Source organism: Corvus kubaryi, unplaced genomic scaffold (assembly GCF_017639235.1).
Source record: "Corvus kubaryi isolate FWS band 111438036 unplaced genomic scaffold, C.kubaryi_AGA036_p1.0 37398, whole genome shotgun sequence".
NCBI classification, from domain to species: domain Eukaryota; kingdom Metazoa; phylum Chordata; class Aves; order Passeriformes; family Corvidae; genus Corvus; species Corvus kubaryi.
In genome coordinates, this window is record NW_024581137.1 from 31,514,137 (window position 1) to 31,526,324 (window position 12,188).

At 37.7% G+C, this 12,188-nt stretch overlaps 1 protein-coding gene across 4 annotated transcripts in view; it reads left to right on the forward strand.

The window, feature by feature from the left end:
* The first annotated feature begins 431 nt into the window (after positions 1–431).
* VWDE (von Willebrand factor D and EGF domains) overlaps positions 432–12,188 on the forward strand; it is a 31,940-nt gene continuing 20,183 nt past the window's right edge. For 3 of the 4 annotated variants that reach the window (XM_042043622.1, XM_042043621.1, XM_042043623.1), the window contains exons 1-10: positions 445–623; positions 1,937–2,168; positions 4,079–4,144; positions 4,881–5,140; positions 6,538–6,627; positions 7,709–7,853; positions 8,527–8,741; positions 9,565–9,638; positions 11,598–11,871; positions 11,954–12,162. In XM_042043622.1, coding sequence (XP_041899556.1) covers positions 579–623; positions 1,937–2,168; positions 4,079–4,144; positions 4,881–5,140; positions 6,538–6,627; positions 7,709–7,853; positions 8,527–8,741; positions 9,565–9,638; positions 11,598–11,871; positions 11,954–12,162 — 1,610 coding nt within the window. In that variant the 5' untranslated portion in view covers positions 445–578. Of the gene's footprint in view, positions 624–1,936; positions 2,169–4,078; positions 4,145–4,880; positions 5,141–6,537; positions 6,628–7,708; positions 7,854–8,526; positions 8,742–9,564; positions 9,639–11,597; positions 11,872–11,953; positions 12,163–12,188 lie in introns of all 4 variants that reach the window. The other variant, XM_042043624.1, reaches the window with a different exon arrangement.

Below are 12,188 nucleotides of genomic sequence, written 5' to 3' on the forward strand. Positions count from 1 at the left end.
GTGATAGTCTATTCTATCCAAAGACCTTTGGATAATCCTTACTCCTCTTAAGGTAAGGTTTTTATATTCTCATATATCTGACACCCCATTTGTGTTCAGGTTTCGCAAACACCAGTGGGATGAGAAAACCCAAATCCAGGTATATGTATAAACATATTCCTTCCCACTGGTTTTGCATCCAGGGTAAGTGCCTATGTGGTTAGTATTGCATTTACTGTCCACTAAAAGAAGGAAAGTTATGACATAATGAATTCTATTTAATTTCAGAGTGCTAACATCCACAGTAGTTGTTACTAAGACTTCAATATATTCTTTCATAAAATTAGTTTCACATGATATTGCAACATATCCTTTTTTTCACTTAAAAATGCTTAACATCTTTTCTAAAATACTTGTTAGGCATTCCATCTTGATACTTGAAATGCTCTTGCTCCACAGTTCTTGAGTGCTCTCCTGGTGGACATCAGATCCTGCAGAGCCCTTACCGAAGTGTGGATTTTGATTCATCCCACCTCCAGCAATCATCTATTCAGGATTTAATCTGTGACCATTCCCTAACACCAGGATGGTATCGCTTCATGGTTTTTGATAAGCCTGCTGAGATGCCAACCAAGTGCGTGGAGGTATTGTTACAAATCATTTGATTCTGAGAAATAGATATTTTGGTGAAGAATTTTTCAGTAGGGTAGGTATAAAAAAAGAGTATGGTTAAGGGAACTGATGTCGAACAATACAAAGTACCTATCTTCCCTAAAAACTTGATTATATTAAAATGTGTTAGCTGGAAAATTAAGTCTTAAGCATTGAAAATTTTACACTGAATTGGCAGTAGCAGAGGATGATAAATTAAATCCCTTTCAGAGGACTCAAAAACTGTAATTTCTACTCAGTGCTAAAGAAATTTTCTCAGTGGCAGCATAGCACGGCTATCATGCTGTAAAGCTGGAACTCTGTGATGGCCAGTGTGTTAGGACGGCCATGTGAGAGCAGTGTAAAGACTTGCAGCCACATGAATCCAGTAACTGTGGAGCTTTTAAAGTCATCATGTCACAGAAGAGATTACTCCTAAAATAGCTTGAACTAACAGAGCTGACTGAAGGTTAGTTTCCTTGCCATCTGAAAGCCTCCAAAGACTCAATAATTGCTTGAAATATTTAATGCTTCAGATGTGTAATTCTTTATTTTGGAGCTTATTTGGAGCTTTATTTTGGAGCTCTGTTATATTCTAAGGAGATACATCTTTTTAGTTTCCCCTTTTTAAGACACTTCCTTCCTTAAAAAGCCTGAAAATGTCGTTAGAATATTTTACCCTTGATTTTTCTAATGAATTGAAATTTCACAGTCACAGTCTCTTAAAAAATAAACTAAAATTCCATCAATTAACTGCTTTTAAATTAATACAAACCAGTTTAAACATACGAATGCATCAGCTGCCCACATCTCTAAGAAGAAATCCAGGTTAGCTGAGCCTTCAGGTGATGGCAAAGGGCAGATAAAAGGTGTCAGCTTTAACACCTTTAGTTGATACTCAGTGTACTTATGCTCTACACTGTGTTTGCTGTGCTCTGATAGCATCCACACAGTCACTTACTGTAGGTTAATGGTGCAAAGTAGCTCACTAAGCCATAACACAACTGTGAGCTTTTTTGAGCAAAACACTCAGGTGTGGCTTCCAGTTAAGTTCTTCAGGCACTAAATTGTAGCCTGTCTTTAGAAACAAACACAAATTTGATAGGCTCAAAAAAGGTCTTAGGTCTCTTTTGTGTGCATTTGTATTCAACCTTGAGGAGGAAAGTCAGCAATCCCTCTGTTATACTGTCTGAACTTTGCTAAAAGCTCATGCGAGAAATTAATTACATATGTACCTCTCATTGAAGCACAGCAACAGTTTGATGTAGCATTAACCATTTCCTGATGTTTTTCTCTGGTGCTGAAGATGAATCACTGTGGGACTCAAGCCCCTGTCTGGTTGTCTCTGAGGGACTCAGAATCCATGCCTCAACCTGGTGAGATGAAACAGTTAACAGCTTGTGCTACATGGCAGTTTTTCTCCAGCACTTCAAAAGACTGCTGTCTTTTCCGAATCCCTGTCAGGGTGAGGAACTGCGGAGATTTCTTTGTTTACTTACTGCAGCCCACCCAAGGATGCATGGGGTATTGTGCAGAAGGTAAGAAAATGCATGCTCTAACTCAGCTAAGGGGGTGTGTTTCTGATCTAAATCTGTCTGATATTTGGTGGAGTGGAAATGTCAGGAAATAGTTTTGCTAAAATTTCTTGCAATCCTGAATTTCAATATGGATACTAGAGAAGAAATGATCTGAAATGATGAGGTGGGTTCACTTCACCCCTCTTTAACTTACATGTAACATCTCACTAATTTTCAAAGCCCAGAAACTCAAGAATTGAAATTTTCCATATAATGAGGTGGGGTTATAAGACACATCTAGAAGTCAAAATTCAGTGTAGTTCATTGCACTCAAACTCTCCAAATATTCATTACTTAAAATGCATAGAATTATGTATCAGAGTAAATTTTGTCTCAAGAACTTGAGCAAACTGTATTTATATCAATTATTATTTAGCATTGTTAGGAATATTTTTGTTGTAACTCTTATCATCTTTCTGGAGAGAATACATGTTGTTGCTAGAAGAAAATTCAACACACAAATGCTCTACTGATACACATTTTATTAGTACTATGAGAAAGAACAGGAGACCTTTTGCGATGTCTCCCACTGTCTTGGGTGCTTGTGCTGCAGAAGTATCTTGGTGTTCACAGCTCAAGACTTCAGTATTTCATTATTCATGACAGATTTTTCAGATAAGGAACCCATGGTTAAATCCTTACAGTTATAAATACAGTGAAACTGTGACAAATTAGTGTAGTAGGAAATTCTTGTTAGTTTGTGTAACACACCATTGTGAAAATACCAGCAATATTTTCATGCATCATATGCTGTATTGCTTGGAGTCATATTTTCTATTACTGACTTCTTTCAAAAGCTTAATAGCAAATCTATCAGTGGATTTTCTGGTGCCATGTTGGCACCTTTAGATCCTATTGTTAAGACATTCTCCAAGGGTTCAGGAAGCATGTGCCTGAAACAATGAAGAACTCCTGCACAATAGGACTTGCAATTTACTTTGCATCCTGGTACGTGATGAGGAAAGAAGATATAAAATCACAGCTAGACAGCGAACTAGCAAATTTTTACTGCCTCAAAGCAAAGCAGGCAAAAAGCATAACTCGTGTTTGCCTCTGCTGAATGCTGTAAATCTGAAACACATTTTGAGTTTAAATCCCTGCATTTAAGATGTTGTTGTCATTTAAAGTACATTGTACTATTGTACTGCTTTTTGTATCTAGGTTACCATGTGTACTGTGTTTTCTCTTTAACACTTGATAGCTGTAAACAACTGAGGCAAATTTTCAATCTGTCCTCTACATGCTATGGAATTCAAACATTATACCACTGAAGTGTGGAACAGCAAAATCTGTTCTTAAGTCTTTTTGGTGAATGGGATTTCCAGTGTTGCTGCTGCCCTTTTGATGTTGTTTGAGTAAAGTGGCTAACTGGCATTTTCATGTTAAATCCAAGTTCCACTTATTTTTCTACAGTGTTCAAAATACAAAACAATAGCAGTGTGCAAGCACTTTTCCTTAGGCCTCTGTAGGAAAGGTGATTTTTTTTCAAAGCAGGTCTGCACTGAACTTCACTGTCCAGGGTTACAGTTGAAGTGTTCAGATGTGAGTTTGGGGAGGCAAAATATATATTTAAGAGAATAGTATAATTCCTTTTTATTTGCTAACAACATGTATAAGTATTGGCTGAGCACATCAGCAGTAAAAGTTGTAGAGGTGTTAGAATGTTCTGTGCCCTTCGTCCTAGATGATTTCCAACGCAAGGCTTTGTGCTCACTGCTGTCATAGCTGTACGTGGTTCAGATTAAAAGACTGCTTCTATTCTGCAAGTTTGCACTTCAATTAGTGTTTTGTGACATTTGGTCTATAATCTAAGAGCACTGGTGTATGTATTCGGTATGTGTGTGAATATACAATGTCAAAACAATCTGTAGTTGTTTCAGATGCAAGGCCACAGACCTGTGATCCTGAGGGAATGGGAATTGAAGGCATCTGTAGCAGTGAGTATTTTGTTTTGATTTTCAAGGTTTTCTGTGCATCTGTGACCCAATAATGTCACCATTTAGTCATATTCTGTCTTGAATAAAAACATGTTCATGTTATCAAGGGTATTGCTTGGTTTGCTGCAAAGTGAGCAGTTGGGAGGTAATTTCAGACAATTTTGGATTACAAAAGTTCTTTCTCAGAATATTTTGAATATCAAAATGTCAGGAAGTACTTGTAATTATGCTGAATGACAGATTACTTTGATTCTTCAGGAGTAAAATATAAGAGGAATCTACAAATCATATTGCTGCTTGTTCTGTTCGTTTCTAAATAGCCTTTTTCTTTTTCATTTTTCTTTTTCTTTTCCCCACTGTGTTCATAAATAGTGAAATTATTCTTCTGTAAGACACATTGCTTTGCTTGTTGTTCTCTCCTGCCTGGTAAAATAATGAATTGTATTTTATTATCTTGTTTGGGGTTTTTTGGACTACCTTTTTTTCCCCTCTTTATCACCTCCCTATTGGCTAGAATTAATCAAAAGCTCATAAAGAGTTTTTTCTCCATGTAATAATTAATAAAAGAAAGATACACATTTTTCTTTGATTCTCTTAAGAAATTATGTAGTATTTCCACAAATGAAAAAGGTAATAATATTAGTGTATTAATTGGCAAAAGATATGTCAATGTCATTGTATCCAATACTGATTTTGTGCAGAATAAAAAGCACAGACCACACTTCTGTTTGACTAGGTAACCTGGCTCCTACATCATCTCCGTCTGTGTCACCACCACTTCCATCTGTTCCTGAAGTTGTAGCAGAGATGATCAAAGGCAGCATCTACCTAAGGTGTACCTTTGACATTCCTATTGCAAACAGCTCTATTGGATTCATTGTAACTTGGTCAAGACTTTCTCCTGAAGGTATCAAGGAAGAACTTACACATGAAACAGCAGTTCATACCTTCTCACTTCTAGAACTAGATGGGATAAACGTCAGACTTGGAGACAGAGTAGGTTAAAACATTAATGTGATTTCTTTGTGTATTTGCAAATATGGCTCAGTAGACACTGACAGTTTTTAGCGAGAGGTCCAGCACCTTGCTGCATAAGTTTTCTTGGCAGCAGCCTACTGCCTCTACTTTACACCAACTGCCCTTATGAATGTGTAAATACCACAGAACTATAACTACCACTGCCTTTAAGGTTTTGATACTGTTTGTCTCAATACAGTGCAGTGTGCCTCCAGGAGGTAAATTTTTATTAGAATACTGTAAGTTAAGAGGATTTTTGGATGCAACTGCATCTCAGTGAGAGGCTGTAAGAGCCAGAGGTTATGAAAAGCTGTGTTGTTGATTCATTAGATAGATATTTTTTCTCTGGATGAGCTGCTGCTTACTGGTTTTGTGTCTTGGATTTATATGTTTTAATCTCTGCCATCAAAAGCAGTGTGATGCCCTACCTTCCACTGTACCAGAATGAGGACTTAGGCTCTCATGGTAACTTTGAGAAGCCTAAGCACTGGAAAATCAATAAACCTTTTACATATCTATACTGAAATACAGGTTAATTTTTCCTGGAGAAAATAAAACCCAAAAAAACGTGATTGGTGTGCATATGTATGTTCAGGCCAAAGCCAGGCTGCTTGGATGGTTTATGGACAGCAATAGCAATTGTTAATCCTCAAAAATCCTTTGGGAACTTTGCGAAGACTTGCCTGACAGTGTTGGCTTGGTGACAGTCAAAAGGAAAGGCACAATCATAAGCTACCTCCTGCTGCTATGAATCTCTTCTTTTTTTCAGGATCAGAAATACTGCATGTGTGGTCAACACATCTCAAAATGGATACAGCAAAATAAAAACAAACCCCAAAATGAACACAAAACCAAAGCAAAACCATAGTGTCTAGTAGCATGGAACTGGTTCAATGGAGGGAAACCGCACTGAATTCCTCATCTTGAAAAAAATTATCCAGGTCCATAACAGCAGGAAAAACATAATCTAAGATCTAATGGTCACTAAACAAAATTAAAGGGCAAAAACAGAAATGGAAAAGAACGTAGTAAATAACATATAAGCAAGTGTAAAATACATTTTCACAGGTATCATTGGTTGCAGAAGTGCTCCAGAAAAGATTTTTTAGGTATCCATTAAATATGATTTCTATGCAGCCATTAGTTGAACAAGTCTCTGCACCACTGTTAGAATATGCCAGGAGAAGGTCCTAGCATGCTCAGTCTGTTTCTGTTTTTTCCTTTAGCTGTACTTACCACTGGCAACTGGTACCTTCTGGCACAACCAGAAGATAGGCCAATGAATCCATTGAACCAACCCATGGTGGTAGGGTTTTGTCTTCATGTGACCACTTCATACCAAAAATGTATTCTGTTATTCTGGTTTTACCCTACAGGTCTACTGTAGCAGTTCTGCTTTTTTCATGGAGAAGCCAGATATACAAAGCTCTTCAGTTGAGAGCAAGGAATTTTTTGCTGGGATTAAGGTAACTTTGTAAAAACATAACGTAGTAGTAATCTTTGAGTGTTGCTACAGCAATCAGTCATCTGACTAGAAGGCACTTAAAATGTATTAACTGTGAATTAATAGAGCATGTTGTCAGCTGAGGTGCACTTAAATTTGTCCAAAAGCAAGAGAGTGGCAGTGGTTTGTGTGCTCCCTATGTACTCAAGGTGCAGGAAGGCTGAATTGGCACCCCCCAGTGTGGGCCTTGGTTTCCAGCAGCTGGAGCCAACTGGCGTTGTGCTCATAAAGTTTGAGGTGACAGCCCTGAGCCAGCCTGGTCTGGGCTTAAAGAAGGGTAGCTGGGAGGTGGGCTGTGCTGTGCTGCTTGGTCAGAGGCTGAGTGCCAAACCAGTGATAGTTCCTACTGTGGATAGAGCTATAGAGAGCCATTTGCTGGCCAAGAATGGGATCCCAGTCCCGGAAAGATGTACTGCATGTCATTACATATTGGGTATAGTCCTGCTGACTTAGCCTGAGCTTGTTTCTGTGGGATCAGGGCCCAGATTTCTCTCGTGGAAGTGCAGTTCTACAGTGTACCCAGCAAAGAGGCAATGGGTTATCTTTGTTTTCCTGTGAGTCTGCATTCAGGATTCCACCCAGCCTACCAAGCTCAGCTGTAGGCCCCTATTACTGATCTCTAACTGAGTTTTTGGTTATATGTTTTTGGTGATCTGTATTGTAAGCTTGCAGAGAGGAATCCCAGGAGAAATATTCCAAATTCTTTCAGAATTGTTGCCTGCAGGTAGCTTCCCACTTCCTTCCTTCCCCTCCTCCCCCAGACAGTACACAAAACTGTTTGTATCTTGGCTTCCAGGAGTTACTAACTTTTGTGGTGTTAATGTGGTTTGCTAACTCCTTACCTTTCTAGCTAACCTTTACTCTTGCCTTTTCCTTATCCTTGCCCCTTTACCCATCTCTTCAAGACTCTGGTTGCTGTGTCTGCCTCTTCTCAATGTGCTGCTGCTCCTCAGCCTGTGTAAATAAGCACTCCTAACTGATTAGGAAGCAGTGCTGCAGTTTACTCACAGATTGCATTTTAAGTACGTTTTCTTCTGTGCTAGATACATGCAGAAACATATGATATATCAGAAGATGGGAAGGAATACAGACTGACAATAGAAAGTAGCATTCCTATTCCTTGTCCTGAATTTAGCCAGCTAGAAAGTGACTGCAAAATCTCACTGACATTAAATAGTGTTGATGAAGGTAAGTATTACCCTGATTTTTTTATATTTTGCATATTTAATGGAGTTTTATAAATACTATGCTGGTTTCCTTCTTCAAAGAAGTTGTGACACTGTAAAATACTTTCTAAAATATTACAAAAAGGATTCACAGTCTGTATAATGCTGCTGAAAATATGAAAGAATTACTTGTTGAAGTTTGTAAGTGTTGTTTTGGTAGACATTGATATCAGAGTCACATTCTTTAACTTGAATAGATAGAATACTGTAATACTTGTAAAGTTTATAATTCAGTTGATTTTGTTTACCTGTTGCACTGCAAGTATGATCTATGCAGTCACAAAGTCTTCATTTTTTACTGTTATAGACATTTTCTGTAATATTTTTTCAAGCACAAATCCTGTGAACCAGGAGGAGCCTTGCCTATGTAGACAACCATTTTTTTTCACATTAGCAAGCCTATCATGATTCCTATTTGTCTATCAAACTGGGAAATGCAAAAACATTTTGTTGGGTGTGTATATGAAGAGGTAGAGAGGAGGTTTTTTACATGACCGAACCAAACCCAAGAAAAATGAGTAATTATTTTAATTTATGAAAGTGTGTGTAAATAAGTTAGTATCTATATTAACAGTAATATGCAGAACGTGACTTATTTAGAAGAACTCACTAATAATGTATTTTCTTTAAAACAGGTAAAGAGCAGTTAGGTCTAAACTTGGCTCTTTCTTCTTGTCATGTGGATCTTCTCCAGAAATCTTGCAATAACGGAATCTGTAGTCAAGCTGTAATTTATTTCACTGCTGTGACAGACTTCATGCAGGATGGAGACAGGATTACCAGAATTGCAGTCGAACCTATATCCAGTGAGAATTTCCTGTGGAATGGCTATGTTCCAGAAAGCATGCAGGTTAAAAATCTTCATAAGCTCTGTAAACTGACCAGAAGTATGGCTGGTGTTAATGAAGCTTTTATTTCAGTTGTGACTTGCTGATTCACACCAAGATTTCTAAATGGTTGATTTTAGTTGCTTTATTTTTTCTTGAAATTCTGTCTTTTAATTTGAATTTTTTTCTTTTACATTTTAATATTGACGTAATTACTCAGATTGATTAAAAGTATAATATAATGTATTTAGTATAAAGTAAACCACTATTGATGCCTTTTCCTGGTCTTAAAATCAAGAGTCATACACAGTTAGAAGGGGAAAAGGGATTTTACTTTGGTATTTATTTTTAAGGATCCTTAGGTGTACACATCCAGGTCATATGCATCGAGATGCACCCCGCCAAGTCTATCTCTGTGTCTCTGTGTCTCTCTTCCTGTTACTTCCCCCCCAACATTGGGTATAACATTATAGGTTTTACTAATTAGCATATCTATCAAAGATTCCCCAATGAGAGCCTCAAGTGAGCCCCCCCTCCCCAAGGAACCTTCCCCTGGATGGTTCTATCTTGGTTTACAGAATATGTTCTGGAGAGGACCTTGGGGTCTGGGGCACACTGATCCTTAGCTACAAAGCTTCTAAAATGTTTAGTCTCTTAGCTTGACAAACAAGTTCAAGAATGTAGGCAAAAAGCACCAGGAATACAGAAGCTGTAAAAAGGTATAACAGGGGTATAAAAGAAAAGGCAAAAATCTTCATGGCATCACTATAATAAGATAAATAATGTGCCTGAGTCCATTTATTTCCTAATCTGACATGTTTTACAATTTGTTTCTTTGTTTTGAAGATTACAGTTAGGGACCTACCCACTGCCTACTGCTACTCATTTACTGACCCTCATGTAATTACATTTGATGGAAGGTAATTATTGGCTTGCTGCTCTTAATTTTAAGTGTGTTGGGATTTTTTGTGGGTGGGTTTTGGGGTGTGTGTTTTATTTCTTTAATTATTTCTATATTTATTCTACATCTGTGCTGGTGATACAAGTCAGCTGTAGTTTTCTGCAATTATACTGTTTTACTTTTTTTTTTGTGACAATAAGGATAAATGTGCTTTAGTTGGTAAAAGCTTGCCAGACATGATGAGGTTTGTAATATTTGCATTTCTAAAGGTAAGTTTTGGGGTTGTGGTAAGAGAATGAAGCAAATGGACAAGAGGAGTGGTAGCTGTGCAGCCTGTTGACTATGAAAGATAAAAATGTTTGTATATTAAATATGAACCATGATAAAATGATTGATTAGACAAAACTTTTCATGCAGAGGTGTTTCCAAACAAAAGCATACTTTCCCTATTTCTGTGTGTCAGTATCTGAATCCTTGTAAGGATGAATTACTGGAAGCTGTCTGCTGTCTGTGTAGTATTTTGCTGTGTTTGTTAGTGGCATTGAAAGTGAAAGTCATTTACATACTGCTGTCACTTGCATGTCACTGGCCAAAAAGGATTTTGAAGTGAAAACAGCTTTCTTGGCCGCAGCTGGTTTTGGTGTGCTTCTTTCCTTCAAGATGTTTCCAATTCACAAAAGACGTCTGAACAAACACAAGCTCTACACCTGAGAGTTTTACATTCTTTGCTCAGCAGGAACACATTTCTTCAAGTGGCTGGGTGAGAAGAGGAGGATATGTTGCCTCCAAATAAGGATGTTCAGCCCACACATGATAACAGAAGGAGAAATAAAAGTTGTGATGGGTTCTGTGATAGAAGTTTGACTACTTCTACTAATAAAGTCAGTGGGGTTATCCTGATCTTGCAGTTTCTCCTTCAGTGGAAATTTTAGATGTCTTGACTGGGCATAGTAACCATGAATGCATTGTGATCAAGCTTTCTCATGAAACAGTGTTTCACTGCAATGTGATCTATCTGGAAGCATGATGCTGCACGGAAAGACCTTTCTTTTTAAGGATAAATTATTTTATTCTACAAACGGAGGAAACAAATTATGTACTGAATTATGGACAGTCCGATGCAGTCCCAGTAGTGCAGCCATCTGCAATTTGCCTGCTGGCCCATTATACACAAAGCAAATTGCCAGTCTACAATCAACTGTCAAATGCCATTTGTAGCCAAGAGGCTATTAAACTTACAGCAAAAGTTTGGGGGTTTTCTTTCTCTTTTTTCTTTTTTTTTTTTTTCTTGCTGCTGAATCATTAAATTGGCTATTTTAACCTTGCTTCAGGGGACAGATGGCTAACCCTAAGGAAAAAAAGCAAGTTGCTATTTATGGTTTTCATCTTAAATGATCATTGGGAATAAGCACTCCCCATCTCCATCTTAATAAAGCAGACCTTTTTAAAAGGATGTGACTTTCTAAATCATTTTGTCAAGGGTACTTGTGCAGTTTTCAGCAGCTGCCCCCACATGCACACTGCTATGCATCTTATTGCTCTTGCTGCAGAGGTGTACTGTTGTAAAAACACAAAGGTTGAGAAGTACCCTCCATATGCACTGTTAAAAAAAATCAAGGAATGGCAGTATCTTCATGCTTTTGTTTCTATTCACTGCCATTGTCTACATATATTCTACTCATGATCCTTCTTTTCTGCTGTAAAAATAAGGTGGTTTTTTTTTTTTGGTGTTTTTGTTTTGTTTTGTTTTGTTTTTTGATTTAACGCTGCTCAGAGGAAGATATGATGGTGTTTGCTCAGGATAAAGCTGTGTTTTGCTCTGTGGGCTGTACTGTTTTTTCTGACTTGGCAGAATGAGTTTCCCTATCAATATTTTCACCAAATGTTAGAAATCTGTTTGAAAATAAAGTTGTTGAGCTGTAGTGGTACAGTTATTTCATAACCAAAGTGATATCATGTGCTATTCTTTTGATTCCAGAGTCTATGACAATTTTAAAACAGGAACATTTGTTCTCTACAAGAGTACATCTCGAGATTTTGAAGTTCATGTTCGCCAGTGGGACTGTGGAAGTCTTCACTACCCAGCATCCTGCAACTGTGGCTTTGTTGCTAAGGAAGGAAGTGATATAATTGCATTTGACATGTGCAGTGGTCAGCTCCATGAATCACAGCCACACTTATCTGTAATAAATAGAGACACAACAGGAAGCAATGTCAGAATCACTGAGTCCTATCAAGGAAGAAAAGTAACAGTAAGTGGTAAATAATTGCTAACAGAACAGGTGAAATAAAAAACTCACGTTTCTCATGAGTCTATCTTCAATCTCTTTTTAGGTTTTGTTTTCTTCTGGAGCTTTCGTTCGTGCTGATGTGAGTGAATGGGGAATGAGCATAACACTTAGGGCACCCAGTTCAGATTACAGACATACAGTGGGACTATGTGGCACCTTTGATGGAAATGCAGAGAATGACTATCACACTGCCAGTGGCATGGAAATCCCAAACCATGCTAATGTTCCTTTTTCTTTTATTAAGGAATGGAGGTAACAAAATGCTTCTGTTGATAAAT